General features: G+C 35.7%; 2 protein-coding genes and 1 long non-coding RNA gene across 4 annotated transcripts in view; 1 reads left to right on the plus strand and 2 right to left on the minus strand.

Moving 5' to 3' along the window:
- Positions 1–3,594: 3,594 nt before the first annotated feature.
- The window catches only part of cdc123 (cell division cycle 123 homolog), a gene marked incomplete at its 3' end in the record, with an annotated part of 98,166 nt that continues 75,186 nt past the window's right edge, over positions 3,595–26,574 (minus strand). Inside the window, exon 13 of the mRNA XM_079869657.1 lies at positions 3,595–3,627. Coding sequence (XP_079725783.1) covers positions 3,595–3,627 — 33 coding nt within the window. The remainder of the gene's footprint in view (positions 3,628–26,574) is intronic.
- Positions 15,946–16,294, plus strand: LOC307157905. The gene is made up of 2 exons (XR_013821119.1): positions 15,946–16,052; positions 16,156–16,294. It is a non-coding gene; the product is annotated as an uncharacterized lncRNA (long non-coding RNA).
- On the minus strand, positions 18,796–25,530 carry optn (optineurin). 2 transcript variants are annotated; one of them, XM_079868794.1, is made up of 14 exons: positions 25,266–25,530; positions 24,304–24,455; positions 23,827–24,020; positions 23,603–23,749; positions 23,456–23,520; positions 22,290–22,400; positions 22,122–22,200; positions 21,638–21,753; positions 21,068–21,217; positions 20,870–20,954; positions 20,392–20,547; positions 20,150–20,292; positions 19,988–20,073; positions 18,796–19,897 (listed from the first exon to the last, which is right to left on the minus strand). In XM_079868794.1, the coding sequence occupies exons 2-14, from the start codon at positions 24,434–24,436 to the stop codon at positions 19,791–19,793; spliced, it is 1,572 nt and encodes a 523-aa protein (XP_079724920.1). In that variant the 5' UTR covers positions 24,437–24,455; positions 25,266–25,530; the 3' UTR covers positions 18,796–19,790. The 2 variants fall into 2 exon arrangements, with proteins under 2 accessions (XP_079724920.1, XP_079724921.1); XM_079868795.1 differs by lacking the exon at positions 25,266–25,530 and adding an exon at positions 25,066–25,084.

A 26,574-nucleotide genomic window follows, 5' to 3' on the forward strand; every position in this document is an offset into this window, starting at 1 on the left:
ATGCGTGTATACATGTATCACATACAATAACAACAAACATTCTTTAACCATTTTAGAGGGAGTGCAAGGAAAGAAAAATAAATAAATAATTACAGGTATAAAATCTTACCAAACTTAAAAGGAAAGGACTCATACATGGAGTTAAACAATTATCCAAGGGTTTGATTATCTTTGGATACGTGTTTTAAAGATTCTAAGTATTTTTTACATTCATTTTTAAAGTAATTTAGAGAGGGTTTACTATTATTCAACTTACTTTTGTGTACATGATATTTACCCATTGTAATAATAATGTTTAAAATGTATGACTACTTTTCCGAAAGAACATCTGCATAAACCAAAACCTGAAAAAAACTTACTGATGGATTATCAGTGTTGATATCAATATTTAACCGCCTGAAAATATCCTGCCAGAAGTTCAATATTACTGGACAAGAAAAAAATAAATGATCAATGGTTTCAGGCTCTTCTAAACAAAAAATACAAGGATCTACCTCAAAACGGAATCTTTTGCGTAAAACCTCAGCAGCAGGATACACATTATTAATAATCCTAAACTATTATTTCCTAAAAACTACTATCCTAAATATTTCATTTTCAAATTGTTTTAATTTAACAATTAAAATAACTTACATTTTAATACATTCCCTATTACTTTGTTATTACATTTTTTATCTCCAATACAGTATAGACTTCTCCAATCTTTAACTCGGGCAGTTTAACAGATAGGCCTACCTTTGAATATGTAAGAGTGTTTTGTATTAGTTGTTTTAAAGCAAGAGAGATGGCTTTGCACAATGTATTAAATTCTCTAAAGGAACATTTTATCTAAAATTTCTCCATGAATGCATTATGCTGAATAGTTTGACCTGTTTCATCTAAAAGATCAACAACATATAAAACATTTTTTTCATACCACTCTTTTTTGAACACTGTCTTTCTGTTTATTGTAATGGTTCTGTTATTCCACAATGTGGAACAATGCGGTGAAACATTTTGGGTGAATATCATTTTCCAGTAGGCTAGTACAAAATCTGTTTGTGGAATTTTGAAAGCTTAATTGGCAATTTGGAAAGTTTGGAAACCTCAAAATCACATTTCAGCAAAAAATCTAATCCTCCAACTTACAGACTTTGGTATATGAAACCACATTGAGGGCTGAGCTAAATACATTTTAATCCAATTCAGTTTAAGTACTCCAACCATTGATTCAAATTCAGAGGCTTTCAGACCTCCATTTTTACATTCTTTAATCATCTGAGATTTTTTAATATAATGAGTTTTGTTTTTCCATATAAAATTAAACAAAATAGAGTTTACCTTTTTTATCAGTTGAGGAGAAACATAAAGAGAGTAAGTTTAGATATGCCTTCTGCTTTGGTCAAGAGTATTCTGCCCAGACAGATCTCTCATAAGCCAATGATTAAGGGATTTTTCATACTATCAATTCTCTCTTCTATATTTACTAATTCTCTCATATGAATTTCTTTAAACATTTTTAAACCTAAGTATTTCACTTCAGATTGAACAGGAATGGATTTTATATTTTCTTCATTACATGGAAACAGAGGGAAAAGTTCCCTTTTTTTTAATTTAGGCATAAGCCTGATTCTCCAGAAAAAAATGAAATTATATTCAGAGCTTTTTTTAACTATAGATCTGTCTTTTAAAAATATGACTGTATTATCCGCAAATTGACTAATTCGATATTCATAATCAGAAATGGTTATTCCTTTTAATTGAGGATGGTTGACAACTAAATAAGCTAACATTTGAGTGCATAGTATAAACAGTTTTGGAGATATTGGACAGCCTTATCTAATTCCACGCAAAATGTCAATTCTAGGAGTCATGCCTGGATTAAGGGATATATAACTATAAATGTTGTTATAGAATATTTTAATAACCTTGCAAAACTCTTCCCCAAAACCAAACATTCTAAGCGTCGTAAATATAAATTCATGCTCCACAGTGTGGAATGCTTTAAAAAAATCTAAAAACAAAATGAGGCTTTCTGATTGTATCAGTGATTGATAGTCAATCATATCCAAGATTAGTCTATATGGTTTTGAATATATCTTTCCTTGATGAATGCTGATTGATATTCCTCTACAAGTTTCCCAAGTACCAATTTAAGACGATTAGCATACACCAGGGCAAGTAATTTATAATCTGTAAATAACAGAGTTATTGGTCTCCAATTATCTAATAATTACAACTGTTTTTTAGCTTTAGGTAGCAAGGTTATTAAGTAAGGAATAATTGACGACAGGCCGTTGAATTATTAGAAAAATAATGCACACCTGAGGTGGTAATGCGGTCACGACGCGAAGCGGATTATTCACCCGAGGACGGTAATGCGGTCACGACGATAAGCGGATTATTCCGCTTATACTACAGTTACCACACCTCGAAACATTGTTCAGATTATGTATTTCAAGACGTTTGTAAAGCTTTTGTCATTAAAACGCTCTTGTATGTAGGACTAATTTCTTACGCATCTAATCCAATGCCTCCTTTGCTAATTCCAAAACGTAATTTTAGAGTTAGTAACGGAGGTTTGAGCCACTGATAGCAGACTATATGCTGGGGACACACGACTAGCTGACACATTCTCTGACTGTTTTCATCGCAGCAGATTTTAAACACCGACTTTGAACACAGACTGAACGCGCTGAACACGCGTTTGGGCATGATCAGTCATAAGTATCAAATTACATTCATAACCGGCCTTAAAGTGTGTCCCCAGTTATTAATGCAGTTATAAGAGAGAGAGATGTTGCAATAATGAGACAGAAAAGCATGTGCGTCAATATTATTATTTATTTATTAATTCAATTCCTTTTAATTAATTCGAATTCATTCTTTTTTTTTTTTCTATTATTGACAGATGACAGACTAGCCAAATAAATGAAAAACAAAGCCCTTTTAACAAGTAGGCCTATCAATAATTATTTATTTTTTATATTATCTGCAATAATAATCCGTGCTGCAGGACTATCCATTTATTTAGCCTATATTCTGTTTAATTTTCTATTGATTATAGATAGGACTATATACTTTATTTATTAAAATTAAACTGCATGTTTCCATTGATTGTGAAGCTAGACATTGAAAATTCCAGATCAAGCGCATGGGGCTAAATGTTTTTTCTTGTTATGAATTGTATCCTATTTTCCGTTATTAGGCTACAGTTGACTACGCGAAGTGATATAGAACTGTAATGCGGTCAAGACCTGCCTGGAACTACTTTAGCTGTGCGTTTCCCTGAAAATAATGCACACCTTAGAACGTTCGTCAACCAATCAGATTCAAGCATTCAATGGCCCTGTAGTATAAACCTGGGGGCTGTTCCATAAAAGCCGCTTAGAAAAGCAGGGATTAAACTCCAAAACCGGACTTGAATGAGCCTAACAAATGAGTTGGGGCTAAAGTGGTTCCATAAAAGGTAATTGAAGCTCACACAATCTCACTAATTTGATCCAGGTTTATCTAGTCTAGATAATTTCGTGTGCACGCGTTTCTTAAGCAGCCCTAGAGGTCGATCGTGGATCAAATCGATCCACCATCAAACAGCATATATTTTGTGCTGTTTTATGCGTTTGTGACATGTTTTTTCCCCCTCTTAGTTCAAAACTGACATTTTACAGTTATATTCTCCATCTGTAAATGTTCGAAAGTCATGCAAATGTATCCATTTTGCTGCTAATTTTCATATTGAACGAGGGCTGCTGCGCGCATGCGCGCCAAATAGGAGCGCAATAATTCTGACTAAAATATACATTTTGCTTGGAAAATTAATATGCGATATTTTATAACACTAGAAATATCTTCTAATTATAATAATTTATCTTTAGGATGTTGGATAAGTTGCAGTGAACTTCTAGCGAACAGAAGTACTTCAGTGAAGTAGCCTATAATTCAGGGAAGATTTTTTTTAAGAAACTAAATATATAAAGATACAAAATATAGTTTTGGGTATAGGACCTATGCTACTTAATAAAGATGATGTATACTTATTTAGAATGCTGAGAACTACAGCTTTTAATGCAATATTCTTTTGGAGAAAGCAAGAATCCCCAGTTTTAAATGAGTAGATTTAGTTTCTAAAGTACATTATGGAGAGGATAACATTAAATTAAGAGCAAATGTATACATTTTGAAAAGATATGTGCAACTCTAAAATCAAAGAATATTCCATAAAATAAAGGAATATATATTAGCCTACATTAACTACATTTTTATATAACTCTCCCTCCCTTTTATTTCTAGTTATTTGTTATTTTATTTATTTACTTATTTAATATTGAATATTTGATATTCAAATAATATTACTTGAATAACTATTAGGAATTGTGTGTCATTATAAGAGTTTGATATAAATATGTTAATGTTACATTTTTATTACTAATTATTTATTGTTTTTTGTCTTTTCCCCCTTAAATCATATGTAAAAGTGTCTATGTACTTTTTGGTTATTGTTCTAATCATGTGTGTTTTTAGGCTATGTGTTGGTGGGTATTATCACAAAAGAAAAAAAGTAGAAGGAAAAATAAGGAATATTTATTGGGGGGAAATATGATGTCTTTAAAGGAACTGTCAATTTGTATAATTGTGTTAAATGTGTTTGAATTGAAAGACATAATAAAGTACATTATATATATATATATATATATATATATATATATATATATATATATATATACTAAAATATTTGTTATTTGGACATTAGATGTGCCTTATTTAGAATTTTAAACCTGTGTGTATTTTTATGAGCAATAACTGTAAAGGGGTAATAACTATTGTAATGGGGTAAATCAAATGTAGGCTAATATACTGTCAATTACTAAGCTCAGATTCATCTTACCAGTTAAAATTTATACTCTGCTTTTGTAATTATTTATTTTTAATGTTGTGATTTTAACTTCTGCTTTACAAAGCTTCTTTCAGATTGTGTTCTAATGTTCTTCTAATCATAAACATGTAGCCTACTACAGCTGCCAAACAAAACCAGAGAGAAATGTATTCATAAATCTTTAAAACAATCTAATTAAATCTTGGGCACAAAACATTCAGCCAGTAAAAAAACCTGTAGTATATATATTGTATTTAGGCCTATCTATCTATCTATCTATCTATCTATCTATCTATCTATCTATCTATCTATCTATCTATCTATATATATATAGGTCTATATTTTCTAATTTATCATTGTAGCCTTATTTAAGTTGATTTTCTGTATACTGTGTATTTATTTTTGGACTAATAGTGGTTAATAAAGTCCAATAATGGTATGAGAGAGTGTCAGTGGTAATATCATTGTGTTCCTATTGGTCTGTGTTAGAGGATCTGTGTAACAACTGAGGCTTAGCCTGACAGTTAGCCTGCCCTGGGCCAGGCTAGTTTCCCAGCATAAGTTGCCAGGGTAACTGAGTTTGAACTATTTTAAGTTTGCTTTATGAAACCGAATCTACCAAAAATAAGCCTGACTAACCGAAATAAGCCTGGCTTATACTCTAATCTTGGTTTATGGAACAGCCCCCTGTTTTCATAGTAGGTGATAAACTTCCTTCCTGAATGCATTCTAAAAATGTTTTAAAAATTCATTAGATAAACCATCAATACCTGGGGTCTCATTTATAAAGCGTGCGTACGCACAAAACGGGGCTGGAAACGTACGTACGCCAGTTCCCACGCAAAGGTTGTGATCTATAAAAAACAAAATTGACGGGAGAATGTGCGCACCTTTAAGCAAACTTTGAGCCGTGCGTACGCACATTCTGGAGACAAAGGGAATTGGCGACACCGATGGTGAGCTGGAGTTAAGTGTCTTTTTGGTCACTTTTAGACAGAAAATCTAAAGAAAATTAAACATATACAGAAAGATAATACAAATATAATTTCACTCACCAAGCCTGTCACTTGAAGCAAATATCCATCCCTTCTTAAATGGCCGCGCCATCGAGCGCGTTGCGCCGTTTAGTGAAACTGACGCAAATAATAGTTTAAATAAATAAAATAATGATTTAAACTATGTTTTACTTCTGATATAAACATTTAGATTAAATATGCCATTCAAATTAATGGAGTTAAGCACTTAAACATGAAATCATTACTGAGAAGTTACAACATTTTTATATTCAAATTCAGTCAATAGAAATATTTGTTGTGGATGCGATGTTTTTGAACACTTTTCCTCTGGCATGCTGTGTTTTAATGTTTTAACCACAGAGATAATTGCTTATCATGATAATACCAGATTGTCTGAGAAAATAGTTTCGTGCAAATAATGCCCAAGGCCTATCTGTTTCCATTAAAAATATAAATCAATTAAAAATACAATTCGGCCAGTGGAAAAGATTGAGAAAAATTTTCTCTGAAATGTATTTTACATTTGATTTATGTATTCAAAAACAAGGCAAGGATAGGCAACTACTTGATTTTTATTAATGTAATGTGTACCGTTAAAACGTTATCACGTGGATGAATAATCATATGCAAATGATATGCAGATGAGGATCTGCATAGTAAAACTAGGCGTTGTAAGCTCCATATATGGTTATTTCAGGGTGGAGACGCATGTGCGCACAATCTTCCGCTGACTGGGATTTATAAAGTGAATTCTGCGCAGGTTCTGGCGTACGAACGGTTTTATAAATCTGAATATTTTTTTGCTTTTTTTTTGCATTATTTGCACGAAACTATTTTCTCAGACAATCTGGTATTATCATGATAAGCAATTATCTCTGTGGTTAAAACATTTAAACACAGCACGCCACAGGAAAAGTGTTCAAAAACATCGCATCCACAACAAATATTTCTATTGATTGAATTTGAATATAAAAAATGTTGTAACTTCTCAGTAATGATTTCATGTTTAAGTGTTCTCCATTAATTTGAATGGCATATTTAATCTAAATGTTTATATCATAAGTAAAACATAGTTTATATCAGAAGTATTTTATTTATTTAAACTGTTATTTGCGTCAGTTTCACTAAACGGCACAACGCGCTCGCTGGCGCGGACATTTAAGAAGGGATGGATATTTGCTTCAAGTGACAGGTTGGTGAGCGAAATTATATTTGTATTATCTTGTATTTCTTTAGATTTTCTGTCTAAAAGTGATCTTCTGCAAGACACACAGCTAAGCTCTGCACTATAGAGAGCTATAATGAAATAGAGTCCAAATTTTATTAAAATCAATGAATCCATCAAACTCCATCATAATCATATCATAATGATAATTCAGGTTGATGCAATTTGATTTATTGGGTGATGTAATAGGATAATTTAGAAGTTTTTAATTTTAAATAGTTATTGCTATTTGGGCCAGTTGGTGTCGCCAAAACACATACTCTTCTAAAAGAGTGCGTACGCACGGTCAAGAGCATCCTTACGGTGCGCACTTATTTACGCCAAGTTTATTTTTTATAAATCCCGATATGTGCGTGGAAAAATGCGTACGCATATTTCTATGCCCATTTTGTGCGTACGCAACGTTTATACATCAGGCCCCAGGTGATTTACAATTACTCAATTTGTTTTAAAGCTAGATCCATTTCCTCTAAGGTCAACTCATCATCAATTAAGACTTTGTCTTCCTCTTTCAGTTTATGTATTTGATTTCTTACAGTATATTACCAAATAAAGAATCACATTCGGCTTTATTATAATTGGATTTATAAAGGTTAGAATAGAAAATATGTTTATATACTGTCTATGGTGATCTCCTGACAAAAGGTCACACACCCCCAAAAGGTGCAACCTCTGAATACAAATTTATTTTGTTAGTACATGTTTCCAAGTGAAAAAGGTCCTGACTATAGCCTATAATGAAATGTAGCAAAGGGTTCGGGGCCCTTTTCCAACACAATCTCATGAAAGTGCGTATCTATAGCACAAATTATATTTAAAAAATATTGATATCAACACTGATAATCCATCACTTGCTGCATTTGGGAAACAAATTTCTGAGCAGGAAGAGAAGCAAGGTTGATATGACACAAACACTTGAGAATGAGAGGTGATTCTGAATCAACTTATCCCTACTAAAGTCTCAAGTATTAGTTGCCTCTGCTTCTCAATTCACACTGAATCTAGTTTTATTTGAAAAATGGCTTTATAATATTGTGAATGCACTTTTTTTTTTTTTTTTTTTTTTTTTTTTTTGTAAATAGATTAAAAGCATTTTAGTCAAATGAATGCAATCAGTCAATGCAGAACACACACACACACACACACACACACACGAGCAATAGAAATGGTTCAACTTTATTGTTATCAGTCTCAAAGTAGCTTTACAAACTGCTGATTTAGAACAGGTTTATTTTGCTTCATAACTGTAAAACATAGTTCCTTTTTTCAGATGACAATAATCCCTGACAGACCCATTTCGTACCAGTATGTTACACGTGCCCAAATGATCATCATATTTCAGGTCTTTGTCCCACACCTCCATCTTCAGGTTTTCATTTGCTCTGCAATATGGGAAGTAGAATTCTGTATTCCAAATAGGATTAGCAGTATCCTTGATAAAAGATGTCTGCCCCCCAAAAGAAGATCCACACCAGACCTTGATGTATGGATCGGGTTTGTTTCCAGCAGCGTCACCAAAGGTGAGGCCTCTGGCATATAAGCCAAACACCCGAACAGCAGCACTGGCAGAGTCCAGCTGAGACGCCAGCATCAGCACAGCCAGAGACACCAGCCGAAGATCAGAAAAGACCACCATATCTGTCAGAAAGAATACAGATTCAATTATAGAGATGTATGACACAAATATTGAAATGTAAAAATAATATCTCTGTCTTAAAAGTGTCAAGAAGCTGGTGTGTGATTCAGTGTTAAAGATGCCTTACCTAGCTTGTATTAGATTCAGTATGAATGCTTCCTGATCCCCACAACCTTTATAAAACTATACAATCATAAAAGTCTTCCAAAGGTCATCAACAGGTGGTTCAATAACATGCATATCTGTGTTGTTTCCGCATTGACCTAGTTACATTTGTCAAGATGCCAAGAGTGTAAAAATTGTATCCCAGTGCAGTGCATTAAAACAATAGTTCTCAGTCCTACAAAACCACAAAGGCAGAAAACACTGAGCCAATGATGTACAAGAGTGTCCATTATAATGAAAAACAATAATCTTTGAAATATGTAGTTTAAACGTGTTGGATTCATTTTTTATTTTATTTTTTATAGATTTTAAGAAAAGTTTATATCTAATGACCCTAAAAAAGTAATGTGGTGCAACCATACAGTAAAAAAAAAAAAGTATTTTCAAAAATGCTTTATATAAGTATGGATTATATATATATATATATATATATATATATATATATATATATATATATATATATATATATATATATATATTATAAAACAAGTTATTTCTTTTTTATTACTTACTCACCCTCAAGTACCAAACATGTCTTTGAAAAAACATTACTGGTCATTTGCAAATGTATTATGGTTAGGATGAAAGATATCTATGGACCGCTATTCTGTTTGTAGACTTACAGTACCCGTGACACCTTACTTTACCATCAAAAAGTTAATTTGTGACACTGTATGACTGCACTTCATAAAATGAAATAAAAAGACAAGTTAAAAAAAAAAAAAAAAAAAAAACATTACTTTTTTAGGGTCAATAGATTTAACTCATTAACTTTTCATAAAAATTGTATATAAAAATAAATAAATAATTAAACCAGGACTGAGAACTATTATTTTAATGCACTGCTTCTATGCTTACTTGGGATAAAAAATCTACACTCTTGGCATCTTGACAAATGTAACTAGGTCAATGCGGAAACAACACAGATACAGACACGCATGGGATTGAACCCTGTTGATGACCTTGAACCCTGCAGAAGATTTTTGTGATTGTATAGTTTTATAAAGATTATGAGGATCAGGAAGTGTATACTTAAATTCATCCCTAAATGATGAGCCAACTAGAAGAAGGTCTCTGTCTGTCACTTGATCCTTAAGATCAAAACAACAGATGACTTAAAAAATGTGGACTATTAAAGGGATTGTTCACCCAAAAATGAAAAAAAAAATGTATTACTTACCCTCAAGTACAACACATGTATGAGTTTCTTTCTTCTGTTGAACACAAAAGAAGATATTTTAAAGAACGTTGGTTACCAGACAGTTGACGGCACCCATAGATTTCCATAGTACTTGTTTTCCTGTCGTCAACTGTCTGGTTCCCAACATTCTTTAAAATATCTTCTTTTGTGTTCAACAGAAGAAAGAAACTCATACAGATTTGGAACATGAGGGTGAGTAAATTATAAAAAATTTTGGGTGAACTATCTCTTTAAGGTGAATGATATATATATTTAAACCATTTTTGAAAATACGGTTTGTTTGTTTGTTTGTTTTTTTACTGGTTGCACCACATGTGTTTTTTAGGGTCATTAGATGTAAACTTTTCTTAAAAATTGTATAAAAGTAAAAAAAATAAAATAAAATGAAATCAGCATCAAATGGTTAATTTCTAAGAATGCAACACGTTTAAACTACATTCAAAGATTATTGATTTTCTTTATAATGGGCACTCTTGTGCATCATTGGCTCAAGTGTTTTCTGCCTTTGTAGCTTTGTAGGACTGCGAACTACATTATTTTAATGCACTGCTTCTATGCTTACTTGGATTATGCCGGATCCAGGCCGTATCCAGATCAGATGGTGGACCTGCGCCTAGACATGACCACAATGCATGATGTAGTCAGCCGGATCCGTAGGCCACAAGCCAACTATACACTAAATAATGTATCAAATTTCAGGATATTTGATCTGATTATCAAATAATTCCCTACATCAATTCTACTTTTATGTAAATGCTGCGAGACTTCTACGTATTTTAATGGGCGCGCGCACTGAACATTCGAGTTGCATTTGAACTGGAGTGGAGGGCGTTGCCATGGAAACGGGGAGCAGCTCAACTGACGACAAGTAGCAACTCCGTCTCTCACTGTTGTTTTCACTACTTTTAGGTAAGTTAAGTCCCCAAAATTACACAAATAGTACATACACATGTTTCTGACACATTCTTTCATGTAAATGACTCGCTTCCGTTGAATATTTACTTTATAGAAATGGTTTGTCTTCGGGAAAAGTCCGTCCATCTCAACCATTAGACTAACTAGAGGTAACCATTACATAGTTCAAAAATGTCCTAGGATTTGTAATTGAAGGTGAGTAAATGATGGCAGAATTACCATTTTTAGATTAACCAACGTTAGTCCTTTACTATGCATTTAGGGCTAATTACCCAAAATTACCTCTGGAGCACATGTGATGAAGACAATATCTTTATGAACTTCAGAGTATTATTTATTAGTTTATGTAGGTATTAACAGACAGACAGACAGAGAGTTATATACAAAGTAACGCCAAATCTTATTAACCATGATGAAGTGCTTTAACAGTTAAACAGATCCAACTAACAAAATTAAGAAAAAGAATTAGGCCTATCCTTTGATCTATTTTTTTTTTTTTTAAATCTGAGACCAACATGAAAACAAATGGTACATTTGCACACTAGATATTTAAAATATTTATTTTCTTTATAATGGACACTCGATATGTCATTGACACTGTTTTCTGCTTTTGTAGCCACTCAGGATAGAATTACTAAAATTATTTTAATGCATTGCTTCTATTTCTTAGGATGCAATTTTATGCATTCTTGCCAACTTGACAAATATGAATGTGCCAACACAGAAACATAATACTGATACGCATGGGATTTAACCACCTGTTGATGACCTTTTGGAAGACTTTTATGATTGTATAGCCTAGTTTTATATAGGTTGTGAGGGGGCCGCTAAGCATGGGCGGCGCTACGGAGGGGCTAGCAGGTTCTTCAGCACCCCCAAGAAAGACCAAACCCCCCCCCCGATAGCACCCCCAAAAATAATTTCTGGAAGCAATTATATTCAGGCTGTATTCTATGGAAGCCCTGAACTGCATTTTGAATAAAAAAAAAAGAAAACTTATCTTGTTATTTCGAGATATTAAGTCGTTATTTCAACATAATATCTCGTTATTTCGACATAAGAAGTTGTTATTTCGACATAATATCTTGTTATTTCGACATAATAAGGGGACATTTTAATCTGCATTAAGCCACATTAAGAGTTCTTATAATGGTTTTCTATGGGAGGAAAATGCTTAACGTGAAAATAAATGTTGCGTTCATATTCTGGGCTCATCTGATTTTTTGTACATAGCATAGCCTACTTTGTTATGATTTTAGTATAATGATTAATAAATGCACGCACAATTATCCGTGAACTTGATTTGAACAAATGCCTTTCAACTTGTGTGTGCAAAACTCAGAATTAAATGAATGTGCAGCAATTTGTACAAATAGAGAGTCTGTAGGCCTATATACTTTTGTAGCCATTAAATAAGCGCATTTAGTTTCATATTTGTTAAAATATTATAATGTTATTTTTTTCCATGTATGTTGATTTATGAAAAGTGAACAGCACGAGTAAGATAGGATGCGCAATATATCGAGAGACATTGAGTGGGTCAGACATGATTTTGACCACTTAATTCAGTTTTGTTTTGTAGAAAGCCTTTCTTTAAAGCGAATTTCGTTTTGTATAAATTGTATCTTAATTTTAATCAATTTTTCATCAACCAATTGCCTGGATAAATAATAAGCAAATATAACAGACAATATAATCATGGAGGCGCCCGCGCGATCACTTGCATTGCACGTTAACTGGAGCGCATCTCATCATAACTTAATGAAACTCACTGTATGCCTCACACAGACATGAGAAATACATCAAATACACAAAGCTTGAAATGTCTTTAAACGAAATAATTCAAACGAAAAGAAAAAGGCTACTTTCTGATTATGTAATCCATTATGTGCATTTCTCTCTATAGGCGCGTTCACTACGAATATGGCGATCGTCAACTTCACCTTTGCAACCAGTCAGAAAACACTAGTTTATTAATAAAAATCAATGCACGCGTCACCGGATTTACAAATGCACATGTTGCTTGTTGCACGCACACATATTATGTTGAAATAACGAGATATTATGTTGAAATAACATTATTATTAATAATACATATTTTAGAATATTTGATTGAATGCTGAATGTTGCGTTTGTTCAATTTAATAAAATAAAAAATTTAATTGTGATCATTAAAATAATTGAATATTAAATATTTAGTGGCCAAGTTTTGCTCATTTATTAATAGTAGCCTATATATACACACACACACACACACACACATACAGTATATACTGTGTATATATATATATATATATATATATATATATATATATAGCCTATAATTGCGCAGCTCCCCCTGTCAATGATCTAGCACCCCCTCAGCACATGCGTTAAAAATTCTCTGGCGCCGCCCCTGCCTCTAAGGGGGTGAAAGTTAGGATGAATCTAAGGGCCCACGCACTTTTGGGGGCCCCAAAAATCGATTTTACTAATGGAATGGGTGCAGTAGGGGATCCAACCTAATATTCTTTCATAGAGCCCAAAATTGCTGGCGGGATCAGGAAGCATACTGAATCTAATAAAAGCAAGGTAAGGCATTTTAACACTGAATCACACTTCAGCTTCTTGCTACTATTAAGACACAGATATTAATTTTACATTTCAATGTTTGTGTCATACATCTCTATAATTGAACCTGTATTCTTTCTGACAGATATGGCAGTCTTTTATGATCTTCGGTTGGTGCTGATGCTGGCGTCTCAGCTGGACTTTGCCAGTGTTGCTGTTCGGGTGTTTGATTTACAGAGGCAGAAACCTCGCTGGTGGTGATGGTATTGGAGATCCCGATCCATACGTCAGGGTGGTGTGCAATGGTGATGAAGATTAAACAAAACATTTATCAGGTCACTCTAATCCTACGTGGAATGAAGATCTCCATTTATCAAGCTGTAAATCCGGGCGATAGACTACACGTGGAAGTGTGGGACAAAGACTGTATGAATGAGGACGATCCCTTGTCCTTAAATAAAAAGTAGGCTACCTGCACTCACAATACATACTAGTGTCCACAATTTAGCCTTAGATAGGAAATAAAACTTACAAGTGAGAATCACAGTGCAGAGAGGTAAAAGGTGGGTGAAGAAAGGTAATAGATGAATTTTCAGCATCATTACTCCAGTCTTCAGTGTCACATGATCCTTCAGAAACCATTCTAATATGCTGAACAAACATTTGATTCAAGAGAACTCTGCACTGCAACCTTTCATTTTCATTCAGCAGGGTCCAAATGTACAGCAAAACCAATGACAAGAGTTTGGAAAGGACCAGATTTTTGTCATTAAATATTCAGTTTGGTGGCGCTAAAGATGCAGAAATTGCATGTCACCTTTAGAGACTAATGCTTTGTCTGAAATCACTCACTCATTCACTAATAGCACATGGCAACTAAGTGCACTATGAAGTGAGTGAATTCGGGCGCTGACGTATTGAGCGTCAGAGAGATTTACTTTTATCATAAATATAGGCTACTTTACTATAAAAAAAACATCAAAGTTGGATTGACATGCTTAATTTGTGTTCAGAATAATTAAAATAATCATTAAAAAACTACAAAAAAGAATGGCCTTAAATTAACAAGTGTAGGCCTACATTATTCAAATGGAAACATAAAAAAATTACAAAAGCAAGAACTTTGTTGGAAGACAGCCAAGTGGTTAGGACTGTTATGCATACATTTTTTTTTTTCTGTGAATTACTCAAGAACATGCATCAACATATTGAGTATTTCAATTCAGGACATTAAATGTACAACTTAAGATAAATACATAGCCTATCATGAAACTCTTCTGAGCAACTGATTTTTTCTTTTAAAGCTGGCTGCTTTGGCCAATTGATCTTTTTGTTCTATCTACGTAAACCTATTTATTTCCATCTTGAACCGGTTCAACTCAGTGCAGCACGCCATGGGAATTTTGTACAAAGCATGTACAATCCATTCCTATCAATAAATTGTTTAATTCTATTCCGAGAGTTGTCAAATTATAATATTCATCTCAAAACTGAGGACATGCTACACACTGCTTGGTGCTCTAATTCCAATGAAATTATCAGTTATAGTTATTGACAAAGTGCACCACAAGAGGGCACCGACTCCCTACTGTCTTGTGTCAAGGAATTAGGTAGGTATTAACATACAGACACAGGACCTGCACCAAATCTAACTTATCAACTATGCATATCAAACAGGATAAAGAGCTATAAATGCTTTAAGAGAATGTACTAACTCTGCTTCTGCACATGTACTCTGTGATCTGTCCTTGAGCAAGACTTTCCTCTGCATCTGTGATGTTGGACTTTGAGTTGGACCAGTTTCATATCAATTTGCCATGTGCTTTAGAAAATGTCCACAGCGCAGCAACAGAAAAAGACAAATGCCAAAGAAAAAGACAAAGTAAATTAAAATAAATAAAACACTAAAAATATATGACATACAAATCTTCATGTATACTGAAAGCACATCAGTTTCAGCAGCTGGGGAAAAATAATTTACCAGCAGTTGCTCTTATTTGCCTTTGCCTACTACCTACAATTGTTACAATCTTATAATAAATAAATACCTTAAATGACATAAAACAGGAAGACAGATGTCTCGGCTGTACAGATGACATTAAAATTAGTAAACCAGAGCACTAGGGTTTGCATGAAGAGATGATTCAGTTTTATGACAATCTTACATTTATTTGAATTTTAGAGAGTATTACATTTGAGGTAGAAAAAAATCAAATTGTTTTCTGCTCATGAAAAACCTGCTTTTGTAGCTGGCTCAGGACAGTGATTGATTCAAATAGTTGTTATATCTTCTTGCTGAATTGACTAATTTAAATTTGCCAACTTGTTACATAGGCATAAAAAGTTGTATCAGCAAAGCTGATAACAGATACGCATGGGATTTTAACCACCTGTCGTTGATCACCAATTCAAAGAATTTTGCAATGGTCATTGCATTATAAAGGGGGCTAGGATCAGAAAACAAGCACGCAACACCTGATACAAGCAAGGTAAGGCATATATACCACTACATTACACCGTTAGACATTATTTCCGCATTTCGAGATTTGTGTGCATTAAAATTTCTAATTGAACATCTGTTCTTTCGGACAGACATGGCAGTCTTTTATGATCTTCGGCTGGTGTCTCTGGCTGTGCTGATGCTGGCGTCTCAGCTGGACTCTGCCAGTGCTGCTGTTCGGGTGTTCGGCTTACATGCCAGAGACCTCACCGGTGACGCTGCTGGAAACCAACCTGATCCATACATCAAGGTCTGGTGTGGCTCTACTTTTGGGGGGCAGACAGAATATATCAAGGATAACAGAAATCCTTCATGGTCTGCAGAGTTCAACTTCCCAAACTGCAAATGTGGTGAAACCCTGAAGCTGGAGGTGTGGGACAAAGACCTGAATTTTGATGATCACTTGGGCACGTGTACCAAACTGGTGCAATATGGGTCTTCCCCCTTTACTTGTTATCTGAACAAAGGAACCATGTTTTACAGTTATGAAGCGAAATAAACCTGTTCTAAATCAGCAGTTTGTAAAGCTACTTTGAGGCTGATAACAATAAACTTTAACAGTTTTTATTGCTCATATGTTTGTGTTCTGCATTGACTGATTGCATAGGCTATTCATTTACTTTTAATCTATTTACAAAAAAAACCTCACATTCACAATACAATATTAATAAAGACATAGCCTATATCAAATAAATCTAGATTCAGTGTGAATTGAGAAGCAGAGGCAACTAATACTTGAGACTTCATTAGGGATAAGTTGATTCAGAATCACCTCTCATTCTCAAATGTTTGTCATATCAACCTTGCTTCTCTTCCTGCTCACATATTTGTTTCCCACTTGCAGCAAGTGATAAATTCCCCCATTAGTGCAAATCACACATTTTATAGCCTAATTGTAAACATTTCGCACTATAGTTGTTTATGTTACATAACGGATAGTGTAGTGCCTATACCTATGCATCCCTAAATAATGAGCCAACTTCTAACTAGGCCTATCTGTTGAATGCTCCTAAAAAGAGAGAGGAAAAAAAAAAACTCCAAATGACTTAAAAATTGGCAATTTGTGAATGAGGGCGATTGTCTGCTCCAAAAAAAAAAAAAAAAAAAAAAAAATTACTATATAATACTGTCATTTTTTATGGTGTCCCCCCCCCTCCCCCCCCCCCCCCCCCCTCCCCCCCCCCCCCCCCGAGATTCTATTCCGAGAGTTGAGAAAAAATATGCTTTCTCTATATATGATAAATATTTACTTAAGTCATAGAGCTTCATGGTGCGCTTTTTTTTTTTTTTTTGCGTGACGGCCCCCAGTAGGCTAACGTTACTCATTCACTTTCATTACATCGACAAGAAGAGTCTCCATAGATAGCTGGCTCAGGACAGTGAATGGTTCAAATAGTTGTTATATCCTCTTGCTGAATTGACTAATTTAAATTTGCCAACTTGTTACATAGACCTAAAAAGTTGTATCAGCAAAGCTGATAAAGATAGCCTACGCATGGGATTTTAACCACCTGTCGTAGATCACCAATTCAAAGAATTTTGCAATGGTCATTGCATTATAAAGGGGGCTAGGATCAGAAAACAAGCATGCAACACCTGATACAAGCAAGGTAAGGCATATTTACCACTACATTACACCTTTAGACATTATTTCCGCATTTCGAGATTTGTGTGTATTAAACCTTCTCTAATTGAACATCTATTCTTTCGGACAGATATGGCGGTCTTTTATGATCTCCGGCTGGTGTCTCTGGCTGTGCTGATGCTGGTGTCTCAGCTGGACTCTGCCAGTGCTGCTGTTCGGCTGTTTGACTTACATGCCAAAGACCTCACCGGTGACGTTTTTTTAAACAAACCTGATCCATACGTCAAGGTCTGGTGTGGCTCTACTTTTGGGGGGCAGACAGAATATATCAAGGATAACAGAAATCCTACATGGTCTGCAGAGTTCAACTTCCCAAACTGCAAATTTGGTGAAACCCTGAAGATGGAGGTGTGGGACCAAGACATGAATTTTGATGATCCCTTGGGCACGTGTGGCAGAGAGGTGCAATATGGGTCTTTTACCATTACTTGTTATCTGAACAAAGGAACCATGTTTTACAGTTATGATGCGAAATAAACCTGTTTTAAATCAGCAGTTTGTAAAGCTACTTTGAGACTGATAATAACAATAAAGTTTAACAGTTTTTTTGCTCGTGTGTGTCTTCTCTTCCTGCTCACATATTTGTTTCCCACTTGCAGCAAGTGATAAATTCCCCCATTAGTGCAAATCTCACATTTTATAGCCTAATTGTAAACATTTCGCACTATAGTTTTTTATGTTACATAACGGGTAGTGTAGTGCCTATACCTAAATGCATCCCTAAATAATGAGCCAACTTCTAACTAGGTAGGTCTATCTGTTGAATGCTCCTAAAGAGAAAAAACAAAACAAACAAGTGACTTAAAAATGAACTATTCGTGAATGAGGGCGATTGTCTGATCAAAAAAAAAATTTTCACCAATTTTTTATGGTGGCCGCGTTCATGAGAGTCGGGGCGATGTCATGAATGAATCTTTCGAGTCGAATCTTTTTGAATGATTCACTCACGATTCGGACGGCTGCGATCAAGAGGTGAAGCTCATCAGTGATTATGGTAACGACTTGAATTGCAGTTTGTTCGTCACATAAAGCTATCATATGAATAAGTAACGATATTAATATAACGGACGAGTCGTAATAGATCACTTTTATGATGTTTTTTTTTGTCTTTTATTATTATTATTTTTTGCGTGACAGCCCCCAGTAGGCTAACGTTACTCATTCACTTTCATTACATCGACAAGAAGAGTCTCCATTACATATTCAAAAATGTCCCTTTGTCTTCCATGGAAAGTAACCTTAAGGATTTGCACATGAAGGTGAGTAAATGACGGCAGAATGATCATTTTTGGAAGAACTTGTCCTTTAATATGCATTTCAAGGCTGAGAAAAGCATCGTCTGCAGGGCTAACGTTACTTACACAAAATAACATCTAAAGCGCATGTGACGAAGACAATGTCTTTATGAACTTCAGAAAACTATTTTATTAGATTTAGGTAGGTCTTAACTAACAGACAGACAGACAGTTATATTCAAAACAACCCCAAATCTTACTAACTTACTTATCATGATAAAGTGCTTTAACATTTAAACAGATCCAACAAATAAAATGAAGAAAAAACATTATCTGTCTGTATAATGTTGGGCATTGAGAGTATAATGGAAATATAATTAACCACAAACCAACATGAAACTTCAAGTCTTTTAAATAAATGATTCTCTCAGGAACATTCAAACTTAATCTAAAACAAAAATATTTTTGCAATTAATAATCTAATTCGCCCACAACAGATTTTTGTGTAATATATGCCACACTAATTGCCCACCTGCAACATACAGGAATATACTTTTCCTTAATAGTTGAATGATAAATTGTCAAAGCAGCTTTAATGAATGTTTCTGTTATACAGGGCATATTTAGACCATATCCAACCATTCAGATTAAATGCTTATTCTCACCCTCGACCAGTAACATCTATTGATCTGAAAACATCCACACTGATAATGTCCAGTATATTTAGGATGCAGGGTTTATAGACCTGTGTTATTAAAGCATTATGTTTCAGGATGCTTGAAGGTAAAGCTATCAAACCACTCATTCACATATAGGGGGGATCTGGTATGGTTATTAGGCAACAGGCTCAGATGATGCAATCCATGATGTGGATCTGCAGGGAGTCCAGGTCAGGTAGGACTTCCCCACATTTGGGACAAGCATGGTCTGGAATATTCTGCTGCTGCCAATCACCTGAGAAAGAAAGAAAGAGGTCTATGTAAATTGTCCTCTCGTTGTTACAGTAGCACGAAAGGTAAGGGTAAGGTAAGGGACTACTTCTACCTCCTTGCATGTTGTGTGGAGATGTGGGGCCTTGTGGATTGGCCCCACGTGGCACATGTCTCCTTTGCATCTCGGTCATGGAATGCCTGAAGCATGAAAACAATTCTGTTGAAGTTGGCACAGAGGTCACATTTGAGTGGGTAAGTTAAGTTAATGACGTACCTGCCAAGTGACTCCATCTCCTCCTGAAGTTGGCTGTTCTGTTTCTTCACATACTCCAGCTGAGTGGCCAAGCGCTCTTTCTCCTCGTGAATCTTCTCCCGAGCAGCTCGTTCTGCATAGAAGTCTGAGGAATATATCTCTGCCTGTATGTATACACAAAAAGACACAGAATAAATTATACAGATCGTGAAGAGCTTAAAAAAAAGTGAGAGGACGTGATGTGATATTACAATCGTTTGTACCTGAGCCTGGAAAACAGAGATAGTGTCTAGCTCCTTTTCCTTCTGGAAGATTTCCATCTTCATCTCATCAATCTTCAGCTGTTTGTCTGCCAGCGCCTTTTCAGCCGTAGCAAACCTGGTTTGGAGGTCATCGTACTCTTCCCGTGATACACTACCCTGATCACACACACATGCGCAGTGAGGTCAGAAACATGAATCATCAAAACCCTCAGAATACAAAATGAACGGCCTTAAAGCTAATTGTATTTAAATAAAATATATTTTGCTGCAAGCAAAGTTGCTTCCTACCAAAAATGAGAATATTTGTAGTTAACAGTTAAACCTAAATAATAGCATCTAGCCAAATGCAAAAAATAAATGTGAGGCTGAAGATTTACATTTTTCTAAAGTAAATGGGAGCTGGTGTTACCCCATGCAAAAGTCCCTTAAAGAGTGAGTTTAATCCTTAATCCAAAATGATGATTTCATCATTTTTCACCTCTTTCTTCTTCTTTTCCTCTTGGAGCTCATTGTAGTCTTCAAACAGCTTGGTGTAGGCATCTTTCAGCTGGTTTAGGTTGTTTCTGGCCAAGAACGATAAAAGGAGACCGTGATTATTATAAAAACATTTAGAAAGCACCAACAATCGACTGTGCATTTCTGTGGGCATCAGACGGAGGTAACAAGCTGCGCTCACTTCTCATCCTGAGTTTTCTTCTGTTCCAGTTTAATAGCAGCCTGGAGACTTTCCATCTGAACCTTCAGACTGTCGTTCTCTGCCAGGGCCTTCTGTTTGTCTCCCAGCTGAGCCTTTAAGGTGCCCAGATCCTGCTCCAAATCTTTACACCTGCAGACAGAGCAGGAGATTGAAGAGCTGTAGATCTTGTAAAGCTTCAGATTAAAGTTACAAGAAAAAAAAAAAAAAAAGACAACAACCGTTTTCAACTTTGAAAGTAATAATATTAAATGTTTCTTGAGCAAAATCAAGTGACACTGAAGACTGGAGTAATGATGCTGAAAATTCAGCTTTGCATCACAGGAATAAATCAAAATTTTAAATGTATTAAAATAGAAAACAATTATTTTAGAATATTACTGTTTTTACTGTATTTTTGATTAAATGCAGCCTTGGTGAGCATTAGAGACTTCTTTGGAAAAAAAAATTGTAATGTTTCCAAACTTTTAACAGGTAGTGTATAATTTATATATATCTATTTTAATTAAAAAAATAAATGCATATAAGGCTGTTGTTGACTGGCTTTCTGACCTGTCCTGTAGGTTTCTTTTCATGTTCTCAGCATCATCTAGTTGGATCTGAGCTTGTTTCAGTTCATTACAGAGCTTCAACAACTGCTCCTCCAGATTCTTCACCTCAGCGCTTGCCTGACAGAAACAAACAAACATACACATAATTGGTTGCTTTCTTCAAATTAAATGTAAACTCAAAGTTGTTGACACTCTAAACAATTTTCTTTTAGTTTCACATTCACAAACAAGACTGTCCTCAAAAACCACAGCCACATGGATGTTTTGATCGAATAACTTCTTCAAAAATGCTACAAAATGGTTGCTAAAGTCTGAGGAATATATCTCTGCCTGTATGTATACACAAAAAAACACAGAATAAATTATACAGATCGTGAAGAGCTTAAAAAAAGTGAGAGGACGTGATGTGATATTACAATCGTTTGTACCTGAGCCTGGAAAACAGAGAAATTTGCAAAATTGCTATAAAAGCCTGACTCTCCTACATTGATTTCAGTTGTACAGGGGAGAGACGTCTGTGCGCTGCTGTCAGTGTGTTCCAGTCTGTTCTCCAACTCTGCAATTCTGCAAATACACACATATGCACATACAATAAAAGAAGCTGAAACACCTTAAGTTGTGTTTCTGAGAGGGTGTGTGAAAAGATGGCCGACCTTGCACGTGCCTCCTGAAGCGTTATCTGCAGTCTCTCCTTCTCATCAGTCTCTGCTCTGAGGGAGTGAAGGAGCTGCCTGACCGTCTGTTCCTCCGACTCGCCCTTTTGCCTGTGTACGCACATATATGTGCTTGGTTATCCAAATAAGGGACCTACTATAATAGGCTTCTATTGTGTTAAGTAATTACTCCAGACTAACCATGAGCCACCTTAGAGTGTGTGTTCACACCTGGCATGTTTGGTTGGATTAAAACAAACCCTTGTGGGATTGCCCTGTTAGTGCGGTTCATTTGAATAAGTGTAAACGCTCCCATCCGAACCGTGGTGCGCATTAAACAAGTGGACCAAGACTCCTGAAAATATAGGTCTCGGTCAGCTTCCAAACAAACTCTGGTGCGGTTCAACTGAAATATGATCGCTACACGGACCAAAGACATATAAACACACCTAAAACGGGATATATGTCACAAGATGCGACCCTAAAAAGGACAGATTTTTCTAGCCATAGTCGCAACGTTGCACATCTCAGTTCAGTACAGGCGGCAGAACCGCGTCTCCTCACAGCAGATCTTTGTTTGTGTGTGTGATAGGGCGATTCCTGCCGCTGTTTTGACTCCTTTACACAGTTTATAAGCTCTTCACGAGTTCTCAGCTGGTCAAAATACCATATGTAGGCTACGCACATACAATGAGTGCATTTAGGCCAGCACACAGCAAGTTCTGTCACGAAATAATATTTCGTGACAGAACTTGCTGTGTGCTGGCCTAAATGCACTCGTTGTATGTGCGTAGCCTACATATGGTATTAAATATACATAATAAAAGCCAACCAATCGGGTTGTGAACATATCCCAATGCCTTTAAGTTTGGTATCTTTAGGTTCAATGTTAAAATGCTAACATGAATGCAAAGCAGACCAGGACTAAACGTATTTTTTTGGGGGTCCGGACCAAACGAACCAAGTGAACATACAAGTGTGAACACACCCTTATTTATTTTATTTATTAATCAAATTTCCAGTTTAACTGAATGTCCCCAAAAGAGGCGTTGTCAGATGTAGCTCTCTTTCTAGCAAACAAACTATAGCTAAATAAGAAAAACAATTTGGTGAATCAGAAGTGTTTAAATGGAAATCACAGTAAGCCTTTTAATCGCAGTGCTTACATGCAGAAAGCAGAGAGGTCCTTTTGAGTACTGGGCAAATCTCTGGTCACTTTTAAATCATCGTCCTGTGCAAGAAAGTACAAAGAGTGACAAATTGAGCAACATGTTGTGCCTTCATTGTGTTTGTGTGTGTATGTGCATACTTACAGCTATTCTAATCTCAATGAAGGAGTCGCTAGGTGAACCTTGTCCAGTTTTGAGCTGGAGTTCAGAGTTCAATGCTACCAGATCATTCTTCTCAGCCTGAAGACGACCAATCTGAGCCCTCAGTGCCTCCAGTTCAGTGTGTAAACACTATGGCAGATATTTAACTTTAGTCTATTTATAATTGATTTTATACTTCTGGGTTGTGTGATTGTAGCTTCGCTCACCTCGGCTCCACTTTTTTCCAGCTCTTCCACTCGTTTCTTCAACATCTCGTTCTCTGCATCCATAGTGTTCAGTTTGGATTTGGCCTCTTCTAATCGTTTCTCCAGAAAGTCTCTCTCCTCCTTTTGCATCTCCTTCCATGCCGACAGACCCTCAAATCTCTCCTTCATGGACAAGTTGGTCTGTTTCAGGGCCTCTGTTGATACACATAATGACGTTGGATTGTTGTACGTGATTGAGTGTGTTTATGTATTGAGATTATGACGACTGAGACACTGCTGTTTAAATCAGCGTTTCCCAACCCTGTTCCTGAAGGCACATCAACGGTACACATTTTCAAACTCTTCCTAATCAAACACACCTGATTCAACTCATTAGCAAGACTCCAAGACAAGAAATAAATGGGTAAGATAAGGAAGACATGCAACATGTGTACTGTTCGTGTGCCTCCAGGAAGAGGGTTGGTTTTAATACCTCACCCTTCAGTTCTCTGTTCTCTTTGATCAGGGTGTTCATTTGCTGGAGGGTCTCCTCTAAACTGCCCACATTCCCCGGGCCGGACCCGCGAGGGTGACTGATGTCCCCGTTCATCATCGATGAACCAGATGCCATGTTTTCGGGGTCTGTTGAGCTGTTATGAAATACCTTAGACTCAGTTTAAGAATGGCTTACACTCAAATAGGCAATCATCAGCACAGAATCAAAAGTGAAACTTAGGCTGAACAGACTAAAATTCTAAGCGAATATATGCTTTAGCATTACTATAAAAAGAAAATATAAATAAAATCCAATGAGTAAAAAGTGTAATACATTTTATATGCACTAAACTATATTTTATATTTTAAAGCAAGAGAGTTTATATAAACACACACACACAAGTGTATGCTCAAAATACAAGTGGAAATTCAAATCTTATCAGTTAATCCAAATCACATAATCTTCAACTATTCGATGAAGAATCGAACTGATAAGGTTCTCGAGTTGACATAACGTTTCACTAGTTTGGAGGATTGTCGGTGAGTAATGGTTTCAATTTCGTCCTGTACCCTGCACAAATCTATATGAGACTTTAATACGAGATTTAAATGACAAGAGTGTGAGTAGAGGATGATGGCAGTCATTTCTGGGAGAACTAGTCCTTTAACATCTCATTGTATTAACTTGTGAAAAACACATATGATGTATGAGTGGTAAACATTGTTACTTTGGTTTCCTCATTGGTTTGGACAGACTGTTCTCACCCGAGACGTTTCACAAGACAGACACCCAATCGTGATGCCACGAGAAAGCGAAAGTTAACGAAGACATTGCAGTAGAAATGAACTAACACTCGTTAATCTCCATTTTAATGTGTTTCATAAGTGCGCAACATATTAACACAACTTTTTAGAATGCCAAGCGTTAGATAACTCGGTATATTTACGAGCAATGCAATACTCACAAAGCGTTCTCTTCTTGTGTGCTCCAACTTGTTTTGAGAATGCTCGTTTCCTGTTGCAGACGTCAGTGAAGAGCGATGAGCGCGCGGATCTGTGATCCAGCAGGACTGGTCTATACAGTAAGCGTTATACTGGTCAATGTCTATCCACTGTCATAAGACTCTACTCTGCATTCACAGCACTGAACCAGCTGACGGTGATGTCAGGACGCGGTCTGGGATTTCCCTGCGCCTGCCCTACCCTGAGGACGGTCATCCCACATGACGCAGTGACGCACTCCGAACTGGGGCAAACGCAGGGGCTTTTCGACGCCCGTATTATAAGGGTCATACTTTCCTATTTACATGATGACAAGAAATGTCGTAGGTGAAGATACAACCTTGCTCTTTCCTTCCATATACTGCATGTTATTTATGGGTTTGGCATAAAACTCTTAAATATAGCAATAACAACAGTATGGAGTGAAAACAGTCTCAAAACCTTCCACAAATGCACGCATAATGTATAATGCACATACAACAGTGGTGATAATTGGCTGCCTACTACATTATCATAATTATTATTATAATTAAAAGTTGAGTTCCATGTAATGTAAGGACTTTGTTGATGCACTAGATGGAGCCACTGAGACAGAGATGCGTTTAAAACTAAAGGCGTCTTTATACAGCTGAGTTAAGGCTGCTCTGTTCCTGCTAAAAAAAATATGTGAAAGAAGACGCAAAGCAGCATAAAAGCCAGACTAAATGATGCCTGCTCTGACACACCTCTGCCCCTAGTGTAACAATATGCAGTTAAATTGTTATGTAAATGCATTTATGTCTTCACACAGACTGTTTAATGCTGCTCAGAGGTGGCATAAATCTATGCCACCTCTGAGCAGCATTAAACAGTCTGTGTGAGGACATCATTGCCACTTCAGAAGCGCTTCTGTGCCACCTTTCCAGTGTGAATTTGGCTTAAGTAATATAGCCTGGTAACCTAATAATTAGGGGGAGACTGGAGCTGTTATCTCCATCGTTATTGCCCAGAAGAAAAAAAAAAATACATCCAAACATTGAATTCAAGTTTACCTTTTGTACTTTTAATCTTTACTTTTTTTGTTGCAAACTCTGGTCACCTGGAAAACAAAATGAGTAAAAAATAACATCATATATCACATATACAGTGCCCTCCACAATTATTGAAACCCCTGGTAAATATGATCAAAATTGGCTGTAAAAAATAAATCTGCATCGATTATCCTTGTGATCTTTCATTCAAAAAATTTGCAAAATTCTAACCTTTCATTGAAGTAAAAGAATTGAAAGTGGG

The sequence above is a fragment of the Squalius cephalus genome (assembly GCF_949319135.1).
Source record: "Squalius cephalus genome assembly, chromosome: 4".
In the NCBI taxonomy this organism is placed as follows: Eukaryota; Metazoa; Chordata; class Actinopteri; order Cypriniformes; family Leuciscidae; genus Squalius; species Squalius cephalus.